The following is a 24,729-nucleotide window of genomic DNA, read 5'->3' as shown; positions in this document are numbered from 1 at the left end:
TACGAAATAAGTCGATGATTAATCGGAAATTGAAATTTACTAAACGCAACAGCAAGTGACAGTAAGTGACTTGCTGTTGCGTTTAGTAAATTTCAATTTCCGACTTATCATCGACTTATTTCGTATGCTTTAAATGATGACGCACGGGTAAAGATTCCCGGACTCAACTGTATTTGAGTACCGGCAGTGGCGTAGCTAGGGTGGGGCGGAGGGGGCGGTCCGCCCCGGGTGTCACCCGTTCGGGGGTGACACCAAAGAGACCCGATCACAAAAGAATGAACCGTTAATTTGTAACTTTACTCACTTTACAATCTAAATAAAATTAGATACTATTTTGTGAATACACGAAACCAAAAAAAGTCGAGGTCAAAGAGGCATTTGCTAATGTAATGAAATTCTCAAGGAGCTTGAAATTATTGATTCTTTAGATTTAAAAGTGCCGTTCACAGGGATACGATAATGCAGCTGTTATGAGCGGAGTACATAGAGGAATACAAGCTATTATTAAAACAAAAAACCATTTTTGTTGGATGTATTAACCCAACTGTGTTGGACTGTCAGCACTCTTTTGCACAAAATACATCATGTACAAAACCTCTACAGTTCCAAAAAAACATTTTTCGGAACTGTAGAGGCAATTTATAATTTTTTTTTTGCTTCCACTAGTTGCTGGGAATTGCTTATTAAACACAGCAAAGCACGTGTAAAACGACTTTCCACAACACGTTGGAGCGTTCACTATGCTGCAGTTAAACTATTGGCAGAACATTTTGATAGTGTTATTGCCGCAATTGAGGAATTATGTCAACAACAAGAAAATTTACAAACCAGTGCTGCACATAACCTTATGTCCGATGTATGTAATTTCAAATTTCTTTGTCATCTTTTCTTTTGGAATGATTTACAAAGAGAAATAAATTGTTGTCAGATTGAACAGCAAAGGAAAGGTATAACCGTTGGTCACATATTGAAGAAAAACGTGGTCATATTATAGATGAAGCACCGAAAAACGAATTCGACGACAAAAACAAATGGATGGTGAGTTACAAGACTCACACTTCGAGCCGAACTTCAAAAGGATATGTTGGAATGTTTTGACCTATTCAATCTTGAACTCGACACCAGATCGAAGTCCATTCATGATATGGCTTCAGTTTTCTAGGTTGTGCAGATACACACTTTACTTTTCACGAAAAGCGAACAGTTAAAATTAGCTGTTTCAACATTTTGTGACTTTTACCATGAAGAGGTATCAGAAGGAGACCTCCTGCTAGAAATACCAAGGCTCAGAAGACATTTACAAGCGGTCAATATTACAGCCTCTAAGTGGTTAGCTGTAGACTTTTTAAAATTCATTGTTGAATGGGATTTTATGGAATCCCTACCAAACTTGATGGTCGCATTAAAATTGTTTATGACCATTTGCGTATCGGTTGCTTCATGTGAGAGAAGTTTTAGTAACCTAAAATTAATCAAGTATTACTTGCGAGCAACAATGACGCAAACAAGGCTAAATAACCTCGGTTTATTAACTATCGAACGTAAAGAAACACAAAATATAAATATAGAAAATGTTATTTTCGAGTTTGCTGTTAGCAAAGCTAGAAAAAAAATTAATTCATTCACATAATGTAAAAAAAAATAAATAAACTGTTGCATACTGTTTATTGCAATTTCATAAATTATAATTCTTAATTTTTCCATTATTCGAAACATGCGTTTATATAATTTTCGTTTATTTTAACAATTTTAATTTTTATGATTTGGGGTGACACCAACGATTACCGCCCCGGGTGTCACCAATGCTGGCTACGCCACTGAGTACCGGTAATCATATCGAGAATAGTATTTCTCAGTAGGAAGGTAGGTATTTTGTATAGGTATTCCGATATAACAACGACCTTTACCGATCTGTTTAAGGGATAAAAATGATTTGATAACTATAATTACTTTTGTGTTTGAGTACCGGTAATCATATCGAGAATCGTATTTTTCAGTAGGTAGGTATTTTGTATAGGTATAGATATAGATCTAGATAAAAATATAGGGTTCTCACATTCGATATTTGTTAATGACATACATTACATATTTTACCTCCATTATACCTCCCTCTGTTTCATCTTTTATCTTCTCCTCACCCTCACAGTGTGAGGCTCTGAGGCTCACACCCTTGTAGATTGTAGATTGCAAAAGGGGTCGATTGGCCCAGTTGACCTTACTACACTGCGACCTTTAAGATCTTTTGTGTATACCCTACATCTATATTTTAGTCCAAAAGGTCTAGGCTTCTAAGAAAGTCCATTATCCGTTTTGGAGCTAGGTTTGTAATCTGATCAGGATCAAGGAATACCTGTTCCAGATATTTATGGCGTTGCCGAACAATTACTCTGCAATTGCAGATAATATGTTCTGACGTCTCATCTGCCTCATCGCAGAATCTACATGTCCCACTGTCCAGTATGCCCATTTTACAGAGATGGTATCTGAGTGAGCAGTGTCCAGTGAGAATTCCTGTGATTACTCTGAGATCAGATTTCTGAAGCTCTAAGAGTAATTTCGCGTAGCGGGCAGAGGGTCGTAATAACCTTTTTGCCTGTCTTTGGCCTGGAACATTTTTCCAGTAGGCTGCACTGAGTTCCTTTTCATATTTTCGAACTTCTTCCATTATGCGGCTTTTTGGTATGCCACAAAATGGTTCAGGTCCGATGAAAGGAGTACAAGCTCATTCCTTTGCGAGACTATCGGCAATCTCATTTTCGACAATTTCTTTATGCCCTGGCACCCATAGCAACATTAGTTTGTTGCGACTAGCCAGTTGTTTAAGGGATTGTTTGCAATTCCAGGCTATTTTTGACTCGTAAGTTGTGGACTTCAGAGCCTTCAAAGCAGCCTGACTATCAGACGCAATAAACATTCTTGCTGAGTTGAGGCCTTTTCTTAGGCACTCTTGAGCACAGAACTCTATTGCTATTAGTTCTGCTTGAAATATTGTTGGAGCATTTCCAAGGGCTGCGGATATCCTAATATTAGGACCTGTGATCCCTATTCCTACTCCTTCGTTTGTTTTTGACCCATCAGTTTGACCCATTTAAGGCTCACACCCTTAAAACGCTTCATACCGATAACGATATTAAATAACACTCGTAAAATACCGGTCCCGTCCGTTACTCCCTGGGATACGAATGGTAGAAAGTAATCAAGTGTACTGGTTGTAGATGCAATAGTCGTTACTCACTCTGATACGATTGGTACGAAGTAAAGAAGTAATCAGAGTAATCAAAGTAACGATTTGCCTCTCTGTATAGCAATCGTTACTTTCGGTATTCGTAAGTAACGAGTACTTTGTAACGAATAGATACTTTTTCAACATCTCTACTCTACAGTCATCCACTTAGAGCCCACGTGCTTCTTGATATCATCTGCTCATCTCATTTGGGACCTTCTTGTGCTATATTTATATTCCCACGATATCCAATTTATAAGAATTTTCCATCATCGGTCTACTTTTTGTCTTATATTGTGTCCGCCTAATCTCCATTTCAGTTTTGCAACTTCTTGTGTAACATCCCTAACTTCTGTTTTTTCTCTTATCCATTCTTTTCTCTTTGTATTCATTAGTCTTATGTGCAACATTTGTCTTTCCATTGTTCTTTGCGTTTTTATGATTTTGTCCATGTTTGCTTTGGTAAACGTGCACGTTTGGGAACCATAAGTGAGAACAGGGAGTACGCATTTATTGTATACCTTGGTCTTAAGATGTGGATATACCTATTTTGTTTTTAAGCATTTAGCTTAGTTTGCCAAATGCCAGTCTAATTCGTCTTTTGATCTCTGCTGTTCCTTGTTAAGTTTTATAATTTGACCCATATGTGTAATCGTGAACTTGTTCTATTTCAAAGTCAAAGTTTTAAAGCTTTCAACCTAATAGAAATATTAAAAATATTAAAAAATATTAAAAATATTCCTAAAAGATATTTAACTGAAAACTTATTGGACCATTTTCCTGGTAACACCTCCATGGCTTCTAAAAATTGCAAGTCAGATGGATGCTGAAGCGAATAAAACAAATGGGAATTCAAAAAACTTTCAATTCACGACCCCGTCTGTTCAGCTGGTAAATTCCAACAGAAAATGGACATAGTTACTCAAAGGAGTAAAACCAATATAAAATGAAATAAAAATGTTGAAACGAGTAAGCGATGAACTACCCAGCTAATTGAAATAATATTCGAAAATATTACCTCAACTAACCAAGATAGCCATCGTTACACCCTTAGCTTAGCTCAGTCACTCAGGTGTGTGTTCGTCTTGTCCTAACCTTAGATATGAACTCTGAAAATTTAGAATGGTAGCAAACAAAACAATATATTTTAACTAATCATGTTTATTGTTCATAAAGATATAATAAATAAAATGACTTAGTAAATCGCATTAACAAATGTATTCAAATTCTTGCCAAAAACTAACAATTCTGGATTATACTTATGGCTTTTGGTAGCTGATGGTATCTTCTTGATGTCGAATGGTACTGCTGTTGTAGACTTCTCGTAGGCCTGGACGGATCTTCGGCCCTAGGCCCCTGCAGCTAGAGATGGTGGTTGTGCAGTCTACGTGTCATGGTCTCACGTTGTCAGCCATCTGGTGCATCGCCGGCGATGGGCTTCATACTCCCGAAAGGAGAAAGTAGATTTTATTCCCAAAAACTATAAGATAAAGACACATATCAATCATCAAGAAGAAAAACCAACGTGTGCCATCTGCCGTTCTAATCGTCAGAAAGAGTAGCAGATGCCAAGAATAAATCAAATGAAATTTAGATGAGAATGGTTAAAATTCTGATTACTAAACGTGCATACATGTAAATTAAAAGATAATTATATTTGAAACTAAAATATCAGAACACATGGTCTGACATTGGAAGTTAGGTTAGATAAAAAGACAATATAAAAACTGTTAGATGGAGAAATATAATTACAATATAATATTATCCTTACCCCAAGAGATGATTTGATGGAACAAAATGATTTATTTTTCGAATTACATGCCTTTTTAAGGATTAATTTTTCCCTTCCAGTTTATGTCATGGAGTAGGGATGACGGATGAAGTGACACTTTCATGACAGTGCGACATCGGTGGCGGGTATGTTCCGTATTGAGACATATACTTACGGAGTGAGAATGTATACGAGGTACGTTCAGATGATGATTTAAATAAAAAGAGATATATTAAATAGAAGATAATAAAAAAGGATAATAAAATGATAATCAAAGAGGATAATAAAAGAGGATAATAAAGGAGGGCGCCAACCGATTTTTATTAAAGGGGAAAATGGGTAAACCAAATAGACGAAGATAATTATTAATGAAATATTAAAGGAAATAAGGTAAAATAATTATTTAAAAATAAAATATCAAAGATGTGACGTTTGTAACGTTACAATGTATACCATTTTTATTCAGTTGCAATGCGAAGACAAAACTGTCTTATTTTTCACTTAGAACAGAGAGCGCAAGCCAGAACTCTAATTCGACGATTTTCGACTCTATTCGACTCAATATGAATGAGTCAGATAAAATTGAATTATTTAATAGAGTTTTTTACCAAGTACCAAAAACAAAATTTGTTTCATTTATTAATGTTTTGCATTTTGAGAATGATTTCGTAAGTGAAGCTTGAAACGCCAAATAAACTTAATTTTATAGTAACATTGTGGCTTATTCGCAAAAAAAAAACAGTAAACTAATAATTAATACTACCTACTTGAACTGTCAACTTCCTGTTTATATACATTTTTTGACGTTTCAGACTCAGACTTACTAGTCATTTCGGGATATTTTAATGACATCTAGATTAATCTAGAACATTCTAGATTCTTAATACTTCTCCTTTTTCGTCAAGGGACTTTTTCTGTGTTGAATCCATCTTGTGAAACTGTCGTAACAATAAAAAATAAATTGATTAAATACAAAAACGAAATAAATTGAAGTAATGATAAACCTAACATTTGACGCTAAGAGGCATAAAGTTGTTAAAAAAAAAGAATGTGTGTGTACTTTGTACGCACGTAAGAAGTTATACTTCTATTATATCAGAGGTTCTCAATCTGTGGTACATGTACCAGTGGTGGTACATATCATTATTGGCGGTGGTACACAAAACACAAAAAAAAATTAAAATAGTAGTAAGTGGAACCTCGATAACTCGGATTAATCGGGACCGCGGCCGATCCGGGTTATCGAAAATCCGAGATAGCCGGAGAATATGGTAAAAATTAATAAAATACGGTATACTTACAGATAAACTCCGTTAGAATTGAAATAACATGAAATATATTTATAAATATGCACAGTACCTACACATCAAAATTACTGAAAAAAAAAACACCAAACACAAACGTAAGCAAACGGAAGCGAACAATACAAGACACACAATACAGTCACAACGATGTAATGTTATTTAAGAACAGTGAAAACTAAAGACCATTGTTTATAAAAGAATTTTTTAAATAGTCGTTCCTAAACAATGCTAAGACAGTTTGAAATAAAAAGGAATAGGTACTACAGACAGGTGCCTGTTGTTTCTGCGGCGTGTGCTATGAGTCATTTTTACTATCGACTATCGTATAGTTCAAATTACACACATACACATCTCTCAAATATTATATTACATACATTTTTATTGTTGAAAGGTTTGTCTGATAATTAACTATTTTGATGGGAAATAAGCCACAATTAAATTGAAAAATAATTTTATTAACGTTTCGACGCCCAAATCGGGTCGTTGTCAAAATACAAAATATTGAAAATCAAAATGTTTATCGGATGAAAATCGGTCCGAGTTAGCCGGACTTCCGGGTTATCGGGGCCGACTTATCGGGGTTCCACTGTTAGTAAGTATTGATAATACAATTTAAATATATAGGTGGTACCAAAAATAATAGAAATAACTGTAGGTGGTACATCACTCAAAAATGTTGAGAACCGCTGTATTATATGATTTTAATGAAATCAATATACTTTAAACAGTTTATTTATATGTTGAATGTTTATTATTTATATGTTTATATGTTGAATTTATATATTTTATTTAAATATTAAACTAATTTTAATACTTAAAACTTTCCAAAAATTTTTATTAAAAAAATATCTACCAAAAATTAAAAAAATAAAAGAATAAAACACACGCAAACACATTGAAACATGAAACAAAGAAATGATTTCTGAACAACTGTTGAGAAAATTTTAACTAAATACGTATTTTCTGAAAAAAAAAATATAATAAATATACTTACAATCATAAAATGTATAAAAAAAATAAAAAAGATAAAAATTTGCATTGGGAATTGAACCTGCGTCTATCAGGTTGTTAGATTATTTTGAACTCATCCCACGCAGAATTTAACTACCAAGACACGTGAATGAACTGGGAAGATATAGCATCTAAACGTTTTAAAATTTTTTGACAGTTGCTTATTCTCTTAGTTTAATCAAATAAGTTTGATTCTTGTGGAATTAAAATACAACAAAATATAGACTAAAATAGCAATATATTAGATGGAGATTTTTGTTGGTAAATCAAAGCATTACCTAGGTAGGTAAGTAGCTGGGTTAGCTAGGTAGGTACATTTTCCAAATAGGTATTTAATTTGTAATTTTTATTACAATACTGAAACATTTACAATAAGGTACGTACCTGTTGCTTTTAAAAACTATTTAAAAAGTCACTACAATAATTATTATAAACTTGCTTTTTGTCTCTGTCCTCACAACAATAAAAACTAATATACACAACATTTGTTTATGCATAATATTCATTTGAACAAATATTGACAGATGATTTTAACACCCAATCAGATCCCGTATAACGTTTGAGCGACTAAAACCATACTGTCGGTGTGCGCATGCGCCCGGCAAAATAAAAATTCACCCTCGTGCCTAAAGAAGTATAACTTCAAAAAATTTTTAAAGCTTTTATTTAACAAAAACTTACAAAGAATTAAAAATATCGAATGTATGATGGTATAATTTATCTAAAATATTTTATATTCATCCAAATGGATTGCAATTCTTCAGAATGTTTTCGGTCCAGTCAGACCATCGTCAGTGTAACATTCTGTTTGTAGTTGAAACTAGTCCACATTTTGCTAATAAATTCTTTGGGTTATATAATATTAAATTGTAAAATTGAAGTGACACTAGGTCGATGTTAAAAGATAGATTTCCCTGCTCGAAAAAGGGGGCCGCTCAGCGAGTGATACATACTATCTGGATTTATTAAAAAAAAGAATGTGTGTGTACTTTGTACACGTAAGAAGTTATACTTCTATTATATGATTTCAACGAAATTGATATACTTTAAACAGTTTATTTTTATTTTATTTAAATATTAAACTAATTTTAATACTTACTACTTCTCAAAGTTTTTTATTAAAACAGTGCCAAAAATTAAAATAATTAAAGAATAAAACACACACAAACAAACAAATTGAAAAACGCCACAAATGATTTCTGAACAATGTAGGAAAAATTTTAACTAAATACGTATTTTCTGAAAAATAATTATATAATAAATAAACTTACAATCATAAAATGTATAAAAAAAAATAAAAAAATAAAATTCGAACCCGCTTATCAGCGCAGTTAGTATTGAAATTCATTCACCTTAAACTTTTACCCACGGAGACCATGTGTCATCATGTGCGAAGATTAACTAACTAAACGGATTAAACTTTTGACGGTTCTGAATTTAACCAAATTATTTTGATTTTGAATTGAAATTATTTAGAATTGAAAGAAATATTAAAATACAACAAAACATAGAGTAAGAAAACAATATATTAGGTGAATATTGATAGAAATTTTGATGGTAATCAAATTATGTAAATCAAAGCATTACATACTATTTTGGTATGTAGGTTCTTTTTAATTTTTTCAAATAGGTAGGTACCTATGAAATTTTTTGTTAGGATACTGAAACATTTACAATTACTACGTACCTGTCGCTTTTAAAAACTATTTAAAAAGTCACTACAATATTATAAACTTGCTTTTTTCTCTGCCTAAAGAAGTATAACTTCAAAAATTTAAATAAAGTATACTATCATATTTTTGTAGTTTTTTTCTTCTTCGTAAGTTTTTTTAAAGTATGGTGTACAGCCAACTACTGGGGTTTTCTCTTTTAATCCTTTATTTAAATTTTCCTCGAAAGCAATTACATATATTTTCATTACGTACATGTCTCCCGCCAACAATTTATATTGCAACCATAAACTTTTAATATCAACAAAAAATTCCTCTAGAAGCAGACGTTTCTCGCCTTAATAATGATAAAATTATATAATTTATATGCATAGTAAGAAAACAAATCTACCCTTCAGCTATGCCGTACTTTTCGTTTTTGTCTTTCATCTTGTGACTTTGTCTGTCTTGTGTACTCCGTGAAAGATCATGTCAGTCGCTAACAAGAAGTATGGATCTCGGCGTTTTTTCCTTATTTTTCTGAGCTTTATATAATGATCAAAGAGATGTTTGGAAATTGGCATGTCGGTAACAAAATTCTGTGGTAAATAAATAAAAACACCATGTTATAACAAAAAAGCAGTTGTATCGATACAGGTAAATATTTTAGTAGAGTTCTGGCTTTCTGTAGAGGTAGGATACCGTAGATGATTGTGTTTTTAAAATATATAATATTTATAACTTATATCAATTTCATATCGTGTAATCGTTTCTGACACACCTACGCGTTTCTTAGATACAGTGCTAGTCAAAAGTCCCCTCCCTCATCGTATCTTTTGAACGGTTATACTTATAGGTCTGGATCCCGCGTATGAAAAAAAAGTTGATTAATAGCAAGCTGAAAATTTGTTAATAGCTTAAGGGTGTCTAGTCGGATAAACTTTGATATATGGGAACACTGGAACAGGGGAAGTTTTAATTGTGGAACAGATTAAAAATTTGGAACGGCCAGACCACGAAAACTTCACATGTATTTTGTCTGACAGAACTTCCAATTGATTTGTTACCCTTTCATTAAACTCTTATGCAAAAATCAGACTGCCATTTATCACCTGTCATAATTCCTGTCATTTGACATATTCTACGTGTTCCACTATTTATAATTCCCATTTGGTGACAAAGAGCAGCCTGATTTTTGCATGAGAGTTTACTGAAAGGGTAACAAATCAATTGGAAGTTCTGTCAGACAAAATACATTTGACGTTTTCGTGGTCTGACAGTTCCAAATTTTTAACCTGTTCCACAATTAAAACTTCCCCTGTTCCAGTATTCCTATATATCAAAGTTTGTCCGGCTAGACACCCTTAGGCTATTAACAAATTTTCAGCTTGCTATTAATCAACTTTTTTTTTCATACGGGGGATCCAGACCTATTACAATTCGTCGGCTTAGTGTCACAGAAATGTAACTACATTTTGTCTCGTTTTGAGATATCTACGCAACTGAACTTACCTTAGTGAGTTCTTTTGAGTGACACCTCTTTCTGAACACCTAAAACCACAGTGAGGAGTTACGAAAACTCCTCACTACGAAACTCACTAAGGTAAGTTCAATTTCGTAGATTGAACTTCAAATCTCATTAACAAGTGTGTAAGTCATTGTTCAAAGTTACGCCGAGTGTAATTATTATCAGTAGGTCAGTAGCTGTCAATTTAGGGTTCACTTTTTTCAACCTAATAAAAATATTTAGAAATATTTTTCAAAGATATTTAATTGAAAAACTTATTGGACCATTTTCCTGGTGACACCTACATGGCTTCTAAAAATTACAAGCCATATGAATGCTGCAGGAAGACAAGAGGGAATTCGAAAAGTTGCAATTCACAACCCCGTCTACAGCTTGGTAAATTCCAACGGAAAATGGACGTAGTTACTCTATAGGAGTAATACTAATAGAAAAATAAAAATGTATACCATTATACATTTTCATTTTTCTTTTTTATTCTTATGTTTATTTTTATTTTTATATTATTTTATTTATTATTTTTCTATTAGTATTACTCCTATAGAACAACTAGGCCCATTTCCCGTTGGAATTTACCAAGCTGTAGACGGGGTTGTGAATTGCAACTTTTAGAATTCCCTCTTGTCTTCACTGCAGCATCCATCTAACATGCAATTTTTAGAAGCCATGGAGGTATCACCAGGAAAATGGTCCAATAAATTTTTCAATTAAATATCTTTTAAAAATATTTTTAAATATTTTTATTAGGTTGAAAAACTTTGACTTTCAAAGATGATTCTATTAGCTTCGAGTACTCAAAAAAATTTTCAGCGGTCATTTCTTTTACTAGGCCTTTTTCCCATACATACCAACTGACACCACTCTTCGGGAACTCTGACCTGATATGTAGAACCTTTTTTTGCTTTCTCAATTCTTGTTTTCAACATTATAATGACATGATAGGGTTAAACGTTTTTAAAAACAAAATCTTTGTATATAAAAAATACTGCTCCTGAAGAAATAAGATAAGTTAAAGAAATATAGAAAAAATGTCTGCGAAAAGCTGATAAACCCACTTGAAGTGTACATATCTGATTTTTGCTAGCGCAATATTTTATGAGAAAGGGACTCACATTGTTTTCAATATTATTTATTGTACCTATATATCAGCTTTTGGCAAACGAATCCAGATTTAAAAATAGTGGATAAACTACATTTCACAGTAAGCTGGATATATCTGCTTTTGGCACACTGAGCATTTAATCACACACCACCAGCTTTCATAAAAAAGTGCAAATGACAAAAAGTGGACATTTCGGCTTTTGGCAAACGACCACAGAACTGTCCAAATTTATTTTATAAATACATTTGATTACCTAATAATTTAATTTGAAGCTTCTTGTTAATAACGTCGTCGATATTTTGGGTATAATACAGACAGCTACATTCTATACCGACAAATTTTAAAAAATATTTCATTTTCGGACTAGAGCTTTTCAGTCATTAGCAGAGTTATGTAACTTGCAGGCAGGACATAATATTTGAGAAATAATTGGCTCCGATATTTCGTTTCGATTTTGATATTTTGACCTATCGATCATTAGAGTGGGCAAATGGCACTAATGGTCGTTGTTTTATTACAATCATTTTAAGTACAAAATATCTTGAAATATGTAACTGGGTAAATATGTGTTACACAGTTAGTTAGTTAACAGCGGTGGCGGATCTACACATTTGACTGGTGGGTGTGGGGACTTCCAAAACCGAAAAACATAGAAAAGATAAAACCAAACTACCTACATAAAAGACATTAAAGCTTCAAGAAGGCTTCAAACAACAGTTTTAAGCTAAAAAGAGATTTGACTAATTACATGTTTAATCAACAATTTTGGTAAATTACATTTCTTTACGGCCAAGTGGTTGTTTATAAAAAATATTTTTTCTGACATCCAGACTACTGTACTGTACCCGGTGTCCCAATAAGAATGGCTCTCGGCCATATCTCAGGAATCGTTGATACTACAGCTTTGGGAAAAAATTTTTTATAACAAAAGTTGCCTCAGGAAAAGCCTGGAAATTATTTTCATAATTGTAAGTCCACCGCTAGAGGGCGTAACTAAATAACAAAAATTTAAAAATCAAAATTTTACAAAATTTGCCTAATGAAAGGGCTGTAACCCTTATAGTAGGGTTATATTTTTTTTGGTACTAAAATTTGATTGATGAAGAGAAAGGAGTAGTGAGAAACGGCTTAACAAGTTAAAATTAGAATGAAGATAACAAATTAATTATGAGGATGAGGATGAGACGTAAAAGCTCAGGAAGTGGAGATCGGCTTATTTTCGTGCTGTTGTTTAGGGGAGAAAGAGATAGTGATAAAGGAAGAAACCAGAAAAATTAAAAAGTAATGAAATACTTAAAAGAAAAGAACTGACCTATGATCAATAAACCAAAGATGGGCGCCAGAAGTAAATGCCTTTTAGAGCCTTTACTTCGTTGATAGAACAGTGTGGGAGACTAGAAAAGAGAGAGAGAGATATAGAGAGAGAGAGATATATATATATATATATATATATAGAGAGAGAGAGAGATATAGAGAGAGAGAGAGAGAGAGAGAGAGGGGGAAAGAGAGAGAGAGAGAAAGAGAGAGAGAGAAATAAGGAGAAAGATATAAACAATCCAAATAACTTAATCCTGAAATAAAATATTATATGAACACATATAGTTGAGAGATATCAGGTGCAGGTGAAATGATACAAACCCAATAGGTATACCTTATTTTTATTGTGTAAAAAAAAATACCTAGATATATGTAAAGTAAGATTTTGGTAACTAATGTATATATATATAATGTAAAATTTCTAGCTAAAAATATAAATAATGTATAATAATGTAAAACATTGGCTTGCAAGATGAATATATAATAGTAAAATTTAATTAATAATATAAATAATGAATATGAGTAATGTTAAAATTTTGGTTGCCAAGATATAAGCAGATAACGTAAAAGTTTCCGACTATTAAATGATTTCTATGAGTTTACGTTTCTTTCAGATACAAACAATAAAGAGACAGAAAAACAATAGTGAGTGCTAGTCAACAGAACCAGATGATATTCTTCATAATACCGTATTAATATACTTGTATATTATCTACCACAATACCTAAGTTATTATGTAATGAACCCTATAGAGACCAATGCTCTAGGTCTATAAGTACTTATGTTCCCTTACATGCATTGAGATTTAGATGAAAAATTGACAAAATATTATTTGTTGTGTAGACACAACCGATAGTAAAAGATATGATAAGGGAAGTTAAAAAATAATCTAATGCTTAACAACAAATGTAGAATAAATATATAATATATTGCGGAACACAATTCGGTCTATAAATGAGAACATTAATTAAGTACACTTATCTTTGTTCCAATCTAGATGAAATTCCTTCAGCTCTAATTCCAAGTGTTGGCTTATGGACGTGCCGGTTTATCAGACGGTAAGCGGCTCTATGAGTATACACATCTTAGGGAAGATTTACGTTCCGGATAATTAATAGGAATGTTATTCTTAGTGCATTTTCCATATAAGTTGTCTTTGTGGGATATTAAAAGCTTGGTTCTATTTTATAATTCTCTAGGTACGGCTAAAAAGAGAGGTTCTCATTAGGTATCTAGAAATTTTTTCCTGGATACAAGGTGAGACAGACCGGTTACAAAAGATAACCGAACATATTCTTCCACATAAATGGGAAGGTCATTTATCCAAAATGAAATTACATTATTACTTAAGTAATATATTTCTAAAAGTAGCTTTGCTAGATTTGACTTTTTAAGGTATAAAATTATTCATTTTGATATATGTGTTTCCTAAATTTCCAAAAGAAATTTTTAAAATAAAATCACTTACCAGACGTTCATTTTAGGTATATTATATCTTTACAGATATATTTAGCTTGCTTTGTAATTGCAATTCCAAAATAGATTTATTGAATATCTCCTATTCTTTTATGTATGACATCTGCCGTTTTTTCTCCAACACATATTTGTCTGTATTTGACCTTCTTAAGTCGTTGGTTAGCTAGCACTAATTCTGTTTTCATTTTCCTACCTCGATCGTAAGGTAACTTTTTGTTATTCGATGTTAATTATTACGGTTGTCGGGAGTGGCTACTCGTAAACGTAGCGGAACGCTACATTCCCCCTCCACTCGATATAATTTTCCTTCAGAAAATTATTCTGGCAAAAACCAAAACGAAGTTTATTCTTGGCAGGGTTAGTACTTTAATATGGGTCAGGAGTAGTAGCTCCTAGCAGTTGTAGCTGTAGTTACAGTCACAACCACTCCACAAAGTTAAAGATAGGATTAGTACATCAACTAACTAATCTAATCTAACCTAAAACATTAATTTTGAATTTGGCTCAAAGTGGCTAAACATCCACATTATACCACATATTTACACAAGGGAAATAAAAGGCAGCACTTCTCATGCTTCCGAGCATGGAAGAGTGCGGGCACAAAAGTATGACACACTTGTGTGGATCCAACACAAGAGTGCATCAAGGTAAGTTCCCAAGATTCCGAAACCGGTATGGATTACGGAGATCGCGAGAAAGGAACTTTCCCTTCCTTAACGTAGACAAGGACTAGTCTGATGATCTGCATCCAGACTTTATTTACGAATGAACCGTATACTAGGTATCTTAAAGTTTACTAATAGTTATTCTTGCTGTACCATTACTCACATCAACTAAACTTATTAAATCGTTCACATTAAAGGCTTAGATTACACGTAACCCCAAATTGTTATCAACGTGAACTAAAGGTACTAGAAAAAAATATTCCTGACTAAAACCAAGTATCCACCCAACTACATAAAGAACCATTAAATTTGGCCTTACTCACTATCGGACTCACTATCGATTTGGATATTAGCACCTAAGTTAATCCAAAGATGAACACAAAATTTATTGTTGACATATTCAACCGAGAGTAACCAGGATATTCTCCAACCGATTCAAAACATGGTATCAAAGATAACTTAAGGTAAGGAAATAGAGATGTAACATAACTCTCTTAGGTAAGATAAGATAAGATAAGATAAAGTGAAGTACGATACGCTAAGTTAAATATATTATATATCCAATGTAGATATAAACCAGCTAGTTAAGAATGCACAGCAAAACAAAAAATGGACAAACTAAACAGTTCCACAAATGGATAGCCATTATCGTATCCATCCAAATATGGTTCCGTCAGTATAATTCATAATCCATTCCCGAATTGACTTAATATAATCACAGGTAATAATCATTGAAAGGTAACCTAAAGATAACCTAACTTAATATCTGTATCCGATAAATCTATAGCCTAAGGCTACAGCTGATTTCAGTGTACGATATACCAAAACGTTTGATAATCAGTGTATTTTTATACTAACACATGTATAAGCATCAACACAAGTAAGTTCTTAACTACAATTTCTCAAAGGTAAAACTAAAATTTAAGAACCAAAATCAAACAATTTCATCTGAAACCGTATATTTATAGATCAGTTCCTAAAATCAATGACAGAAGAGGTCCGAACTGGACTACTATAGTGGACCAATGCGTAAGAAAACGAAAATCAAATATTAGAGTAGTCACTAAACAACAGCTAATGAATGTATCTTCCAAAATTATTGATATAACAACCATCAACGAAATTAATATTAAAGGTATTGGGTTATCGCCTTGTACAAGAAAAAAATCCATTGTATAACTTGATGAAGACTTAATCTATGCTACAGAACCGAAGATGGTCAACGACCATATTCGCCACATAGCGACTCCAGGTAAAAGTACATCCATCACAAAATATAGCATGGATTACGAAATCCGCTAACGATCTAATCCGGAATTTGATCAACGAATTCGAACCCACGTATTATGCTTAGATACACCTATATACCCATATACAACAAAATTTACTAATAAAAGTGAAAAGACAATATTTAAAAGCAATTTACCTATAACAGTCTAATATTTTGAGAAGTGATAATAATGGAATACCCTGTATAATGCATTTATTACACCAGACAAATGTTATGACATTCCCTGTGCAAACGCTGAGTCCATAATATATGTGAACAACTTAACTATCAAAGGTAAAATCAAGAGCAGAGGTAAAAATAATAATTACCAAATAGCAAAAATAAGAGTTTTTTTTTAGGAAACTAGCAAGTTGCAGACTGCGATAAAAGGTTCCAAAATTAATGCAGAACGCAAGTTAATACCTAATCATCCTCTGAGGTCGAGGACTCAGAATCCATGACTGTTTTATCAGGTAGGAGATCTTTGACATGAAAACGACCAATTCGTTTATTGGACGAATTGTCTTTTAGTTCATAGACAAGAGGCGATATGACTTTTAAAACCGTACATTGAATATACTTCTGACAAAATTTCGCCGCTATGGCATCATTTTTACTTGATTTCACAAAATTTCGTTTTAGGACTCGGTCTCCAGGATAAAAACGTAACGGTCTTTTCCTTAAATTATAATATTTCTGGGAACGTAAATAAGAAGATTTCAATCTCTTCCGAATATCGGCAAATATAGGGGGTAGGTTTTGGAGATCCTCTAGTCGATGAAGATTCTCAGAAACTTGTGGTAAAGTAGTTGCATTATCGGAAATTAAACCAAAATAATCGCCTGAGAGAGGAACATTTCGACCAAAGTTAAGATACGCGGGAGAACATTTAGTGACCTCGTGAGTGGAAGTCCTTATGGCTTGGGCAACAGAATGAATGTATTGATCCCACGACCTATGGTCCTCAAATGTATAAGACCTTAAAGCGGTAACAATACTACGATTTACACGTTCTGAGTGGTTCGCTTGAGGGTGATATGCAGCATTATAGAAAATCTTCTGCACCCTATATTTGGACATAAGAGTCTTGAAAGCGTTCGAGATAAATTGGGGCCCATTGTCACAGGAGACAATTTGAGGAACACCAAATACTAAAAATACTTGTTCTTCCAAATACTTAATAATTGCTGGGACTGTGGCTTTCCGAAGAGGGCAAACCAAAGGAAATTTGGTGAAATAGTCCACTACTACGAGACAATAAGTATTTCCTGTATAGCTACGAGGGTATGGACCAATTAAATCGAGAGAAATCATCTGCCAAGGGAAATTAATATTTCTAAAAGAACCCATAAGACCAGCTTGTGGTAAGTTACTTGGTTTACAAGTAGCACAAACTATGCATTTAGAGATGTACCTTTTAATGGATTTGCGCATGCCAGGCCAATAATATAACTCAGCAATACGGTGGTAAGTTTTATAGAAACCAAAATGGCCAGCAGTAACTTCGTCATGACACATACGCAAAATATTTTCCCTGTTTGGCGTAGGTACAACTATTTTCCATTCGGTCATATTCGATAATACCTCAACAGGACTTAAAATGTGTTTGTACAGCACATTGTTCTCCACCTTAAAATCGGGATATCTTTGTGGGTCTTGAGTAACCTTATCGACCATATTTTGATACCACGCATCAGGAGTTAATGAAGATAGATCTAAAACATTAATATCAAAAACACGGGAAAGAGCATCAGCAACCACTACTCCGGCTGCCTTTCGATGGACAATCTTATACGAATAGGCAGTCAGTTTACATATCCATCGGGAAAGTCTCTGAGAAGGGTTTTTCATGCCGTGAAGCCATACCAAAGAACTATGGTCCGTAATTATCGTGAAATTACGACCCTCTAAATAATAACGAAAAGCTTCTAAACCCTGAATAATAGCTAATAGTTCTTTCTCCGTAGTCGAATAGTTTTTCTGCGCCTTATTCAGTTTCTTACTTGTATAAGCTATTGGGTGTTCAGAGCCATCTTTCACCTGAAATAGCACGCCACCAGAAGCGGTGTTAGAACAATCGGTCATCAGATAAAAATGTTCGTTAAAATTAGGTGAGATCATGACTGGAGCGCTCGTTAGTGCATCTTTAACGCGCCTAAACGCTTCATCGGCCTCAGGAGTCCAAATAATCGTTTGGCCTTTTTTCCTATCCTTCAGAAGATCAGTAAGGGGTGATAGTAAGGTAGAATAAGACGGAACAAACCGACGATAATATCCACACATGCCTAAAATTCTGCGAACTTGGGTGGTAGTTTTTGGGATGGGAAAATCTCTTATAGCGGCGACCTTTTCAGGGTCTGTCCTAAGACCCTGGTTATCAACCATATAGCCTAAAAACTTCAAACTTGGTCGACAAAATTGACATTTATCAAGATTAACCGTTAAATTTGCCTCTTTTAACCGGACAAATAATTTATTCAAAATTTCGATATGAGTAGAAAAATCCGGGGTGACTACCAAGATATCATCAAGATAATAAAACACGTAGGGCTCTAACTGAGGACCTATTACTATATCCATGAGACGACACATAGTTTGGGGAGCAGATACTAACCCAAAAGGCATTGTTACAAATTGAAACAATCCTTTACCGTTGACGGCAAAAGCGGTATATTTCCTACTTTCAGTACTAAGAGGTATTTGTAAAAAAGCTTTTGAAAGATCTATAGACGATATGAACTTCGAGTTTTGAAGTTTGCTCAAGATAATATCAATTCGAGGGATCGGGTAAGCATCCCGATTTACTGTGATGCTGTTTAACTTACGTCCATCAAAACAGACCCTAAATGATCCATTCTTTTTTTTCGTGAGCCATAATGGACTACTATAGGAAGAGGTAGACGGTTCGATGATATTAAGTTTAAGCATTTCATCAATCTCTTGGTCTAAATCTTTTTGCCACGCTTGGGGTATCGGATATTGGTATTGCCTAAATGGTGTGGGATTATTCACTTCAATAGAATGGGAAAGCAAGGTAGTACGGCCTAACTTATCCGTAGAGGAGATAGAATTAAACTTGGAGATAGTTTCTTGTAACTGATTTTGTTCCTCATTTGATAAACTAGAAAAATCTTGTACGGCATTCAAGCTCGAAATATTAAATGAAGATATAGACATAGAAAAATCAGAGCAGTTAAGTGTGCTATTAAAAACATTAAGAAAGTCCATTCCAAGGATAACTGAATTTTGCACTGAGGGGATAACATAAAAAGTAACATTTCTGCGTATATTCGCTACAGAGACTTCTGTTACGAATTTTCCCGTGATGGGTTGTACAGTACCATCAGCAGTCGATACTTGAAGAGAAGAAATCGGGTTAACTTTGACTTTATCGTTGTCTATTAAACGAAGAGATAAAGAACCTAGTAAAGATATGTTTGAACCACTGTCTAGAAGTGCTAAACAAGATTGACCTAATACTTCGATAGGGAGATACGGACGATTATCGTTATGTTTCCTAACTAATAGAGAATTTAAATCTAAGGTTGTTTTATCAATCACTATGGTGTTGCCAGAAAATTGAGATAAAGGTAGACAGGTATCTCCTTCCTTAATTTTTCTGGAAGAAGAAGGTAAAGGTAACGGAATTAACGCAGAGTTAAGTTCTTGCTCGAGACAAGGAGATGGGAGATTTAATGAAGATACTGAGAAAGAAACACTATCATTATCTGATTCGACATTAAAGGGTGTCTGCTTCAGAAAACTTAATCTTGAGATAGGTTCTTGTTTGAAGTTGTTGTCCTTTTGGACGAAATACCTTTCCCTTTTCGACTGGTAGAAAGTACGGGAGGGCTTGACGTGTTGAGTCCTGTATTGTTTATGGAAGTTACGGAATTCCCTGATGGAGAGACTGTCAGAGGAGGGCTCAGGGTACAATCCTCTAAACGACCGTTTCCCTGACAATTCCTACAGTTGGGTTTAGTGGTATTTTCAAGGCCACACCCAAAACAAAAGGGACGCAATCTGGGGTTTGGGCATGCAGAGAAGGCATGTCCCTGAGTATAACAATTCCAACATACGATCGTGGAGGTAACGGTAGATACATTGTGTTTCGGTACTTTATTTTGCCATGATCGATTTCGTGAAAAGGAATTCTGACTAGAAGACGGGAAAGGACGAGACGAAACTACAGTTGAGGGTTGATTAGACCAAGAAAATGTTTCTTCTAACCGCTTACATTTTTCCGTAAGTTCGTCGATACTACGGATTTCTACAAGAGCTAGTTGAGAGTGATATGAGGGTAACAAAGATTTCATGATGATTCTTACCTTTTCGGATTCCGTGAGAGGAATGTCAAGACGATTACACAACCCAAGGATGTTGTTGATAAACATAGTAACGGGTTCATTCTGGAGTTGTTTCCGCTTTTTAATGTCATCCAAAAGATCATCTTGGTAGGAATATGGTAGGAAATCAGCTTTAAGTTTTTGCACCAGATCTTTCCAGCAAGAAAGGTTAGAGCGATTATTCATAAACCAAGTGAACGCAGGACCGGTAAACAACTCAGCGGAGGCTGCAAATAAGTCATCCTCTGGAATACATCTAGAGATTCGCAAACATTCAACTTTCTCTAAGAAAGCGACAACAGTATCACGATCACCTGTACCAGAAAAAGAAATACCCCATTTATGAACTTGGGCAGATTTAGAAAATGGGAAGGGTGACGCATTGTGTATGGGTGCATTTGGAGTGGAGGTAGCAGCTGGGTTTCCCCGAGCATCGAGGTCACCTTCAATATCCAAGATTTTGACTGCGACGGTTTTCTGGTATAATTCCTGTTCATCGGTATCACACTCTAAGCGACTTACTCGTTCAGATAAATGAGCTACTCTAGACGACAATCTAGCAAAGGTAGGATCCAGTATTGTACCCCTGAATATCCCGATTTTCTGGGTAAGGTCTTTCAGTGTGTCCTCAATCTCCTCCTTATGTTTGTCAAAGGGAATACAGGAGGAAGAAATTTGCCGAAAACTCCTATTTTCCTTCTCCTGTCGCAGAGCTCCACGCAATATTTTGCGTTTACCCTCGACGGTAGGATATTCAGTAACATCAATACTTCGGATTTTAAGCTCGTAATCTAACTCTTTTACCAGTAAATGATCAACTTTAAAAGTGGACATTTTAAAAAAGAAACTTTCAGTATCAAGACAAAACACCCCAATGAAGGTTAGATAGATAAACTCAATAAAAAAAAATTTTACAACTGGCACAAAGCCCGCAAATTTAATCGCATACAGTAATCTAAAATTGAGATAGAAATCAGAACCTAATAAACATATACCTATAACCCAAAATATATAATTGTGTGGATACAAGTGCCAGTACAGGATATCATAATAATTATAAGATACCAAAAAATATGTAACGTATAAAAATGTAAAAATTCAGTTTATTAAATATTGACGTCACCTTCAATAAACATTTATATATTACCTTTTAACTTATGTTCGTATACCACCCAACAATTCATGCTATATCCTCAATTCTAAAATAATTTCCCTTACACCTGTATACTCTCTCAAAAAAAAACAAAATGATACACTGCTACTATCAACTTTTTCTTTTTTTTTTTATTCCAAAACAATAAACAAACTGTAAGTGATAATTCGCAATAACCAAATTGAATAAGAGAATGTAGTGTAACTAACACTAAATAACCACCTAAATGAAAAACAACAGCTCCACGATGGGCTCGCCACTTTGTAACCCTTATAGTAGGGTTATATTTTTTTTGGTACTAAAATTTGATTGATGAAGAGAAAGGAGTAGTGAGAAACGGCTTAACAAGTTAAAATTAGAATGAAGATAACAAATTAATTATGAGGATGAGGATGAGACGTAAAAGCTCAGGAAGTGGAGATCGGCTTATTTTCGTGCTGTTGTTTAGGGGAGAAAGAGATAGTGATAAAGGAAGAAACCAGAAAAATTAAAAAGTAATGAAATACTTAAAAGAAAAGAACTGACCTATGATCAATAAACCAAAGATGGGCGCCAGAAGTAAATGCCTTTTAGAGCCTTTACTTCGTTGATAGAACAGTGTGGGAGACTAGAAAAGAGAGAGAGAGATATAGAGAGAGAGAGATATATATATATATATATATAGAGAGAGAGAGAGATATAGAGAGAGAGAGAGAGAGAGAGAGGGGGAAAGAGAGAGAGAGAGAAAGAGAGAGAGAGAAATAAGGAGAAAGATATAAACAATCCAAATAACTTAATCCTGAAATAAAATATTATATGAACACATATAGTTGAGAGATATCAGGTGCAGGTGAAATGATACAAACCCAATAGGTATACCTTATTTTTATTGTGTAAAAAAAAATACCTAGATATATGTAAAGTAAGATTTTGGTAACTAATGTATATATATATAATGTAAAATTTCTAGCTAAAAATATAAATAATGTATAATAATGTAAAACATTGGCTTGCAAGATGAATATATAATAGTAAAATTTAATTAATAATATAAATAATGAATATGAGTAATGTTAAAATTTTGGTTGCCAAGATATAAGCAGATAACGTAAAAGTTTCCGACTATTAAATGATTTCTATGAGTTTACGTTTCTTTCAGATACAAACAATAAAGAGACAGAAAAACAATAGTGAGTGCTAGTCAACAGAACCAGATGATATTCTTCATAATACCGTATTAATATACTTGTATATTATCTACCACAATACCTAAGTTATTATGTAATGAACCCTATAGAGACCAATGCTCTAGGTCTATAAGTACTTATGTTCCCTTACATGCATTGAGATTTAGATGAAAAATTGACAAAATATTATTTGTTGTGTAGACACAACCGATAGTAAAAGATATGATAAGGGAAGTTAAAAAATAATCTAATGCTTAACAACAAATGTAGAATAAATATATAATATATTGCGGAACACAATTCGGTCTATAAATGAGAACATTAATTAAGTACACTTATCTTTGTTCCAATCTAGATGAAATTCCTTCAGCTCTAATTCCAAGTGTTGGCTTATGGACGTGCCGGTTTATCAGACGGTAAGCGGCTCTATGAGTATACACATCTTAGGGAAGATTTACGTTCCGGATAATTAATAGGAATGTTATTCTTAGTGCATTTTCCATATAAGTTGTCTTTGTGGGATATTAAAAGCTTGGTTCTATTTTATAATTCTCTAGGTACGGCTAAAAAGAGAGGTTCTCATTAGGTATCTAGAAATTTTTTCCTGGATACAAGGTGAGACAGACCGGTTACAAAAGATAACCGAACATATTCTTCCACATAAATGGGAAGGTCATTTATCCAAAATGAAATTACATTATTACTTAAGTAATATATTTCTAAAAGTAGCTTTGCTAGATTTGACTTTTTAAGGTATAAAATTATTCATTTTGATATATGTGTTTCCTAAATTTCCAAAAGAAATTTTTAAAATAAAATCACTTACCAGACGTTCATTTTAGGTATATTATATCTTTACAGATATATTTAGCTTGCTTTGTAATTGCAATTCCAAAATAGATTTATTGAATATCTCCTATTCTTTTATGTATGACATCTGCCGTTTTTTCTCCAACACATATTTGTCTGTATTTGACCTTCTTAAGTCGTTGGTTAGCTAGCACTAATTCTGTTTTCATTTTCCTACCTCGATCGTAAGGTAACTTTTTGTTATTCGATGTTAATTATTACGGTTGTCGGGAGTGGCTACTCGTAAACGTAGCGGAACGCTACAGGGCACTGGAGATTAGATCATCATATTCTTCATAAAATTCTGCGCATATTTTATTTCACAACTTTAAGTCTGCCTTTGCAAATAAGAGGTGGGGTGAGTGGGAACTTTGTTATGAAAAAATGATTTTTGCAAACTTGGTCTCGTTGAAAACAGCTCTTTTTCGCCCATGTAAGAGTTATAATTTCGAAACAGCCTAATAAGTAATATACCAGATAGGAGGCGCTATTTTATTTTTTTCAGAAATCTAGTTTTCTTTGGAAAATATTAAATACAAGTAGGCATTTTTAATCCTGTATTACAAAATTAGACCAAATTAGCAACAGGATAGCGAAAACCGTATGTCGATACTTTTTTCTATCTCGAGATATTTTAAGAAACGTATAAATTAGAAACATAACTGATAACATAAACATAACATAACATGTTACCGGTAAACGAAGTTCAGGAAATCAAAATGAAGGCAAGTAGTGTGCTATGGAAAAAAATTAGAGCGTAGCACTTGCGGAGTGCCGACAGAAGTGAATATTTCGTATAGATTCGATTATATTCGGTTCGATTCAATTCGATTCCATTCGATTAGATTTAATTTTATTTAAGAATATACCAATTATGCCTATAATTTAATTTATAATATATA

At 33.6% G+C, this 24,729-nt stretch overlaps 1 protein-coding gene across 1 annotated transcript; it reads right to left on the bottom strand.

Moving 5' to 3' along the window:
• Positions 1–20,077: 20,077 nt before the first annotated feature.
• On the bottom strand, positions 20,078–24,012 carry LOC126884583 (uncharacterized). The gene is made up of 2 exons (XM_050650575.1): positions 23,805–24,012; positions 20,078–23,541 (listed from the first exon to the last, which is right to left on the bottom strand). The coding sequence occupies exon 2, from the start codon at positions 21,491–21,493 to the stop codon at positions 20,078–20,080; it is 1,416 nt and encodes a 471-aa protein (XP_050506532.1). The 5' UTR covers positions 21,494–23,541; positions 23,805–24,012.
• Positions 24,013–24,729: the final 717 nt, after the last annotated feature.

Source organism: Diabrotica virgifera, chromosome 5 (assembly GCF_917563875.1).
Source record: "Diabrotica virgifera virgifera chromosome 5, PGI_DIABVI_V3a".
In the NCBI taxonomy this organism is placed as follows: domain Eukaryota; kingdom Metazoa; phylum Arthropoda; class Insecta; order Coleoptera; family Chrysomelidae; genus Diabrotica; species Diabrotica virgifera.
The sequence above is the reverse complement of the archived record's forward strand: the minus strand, read 5'-3'. Positions and strand labels throughout refer to the sequence as shown.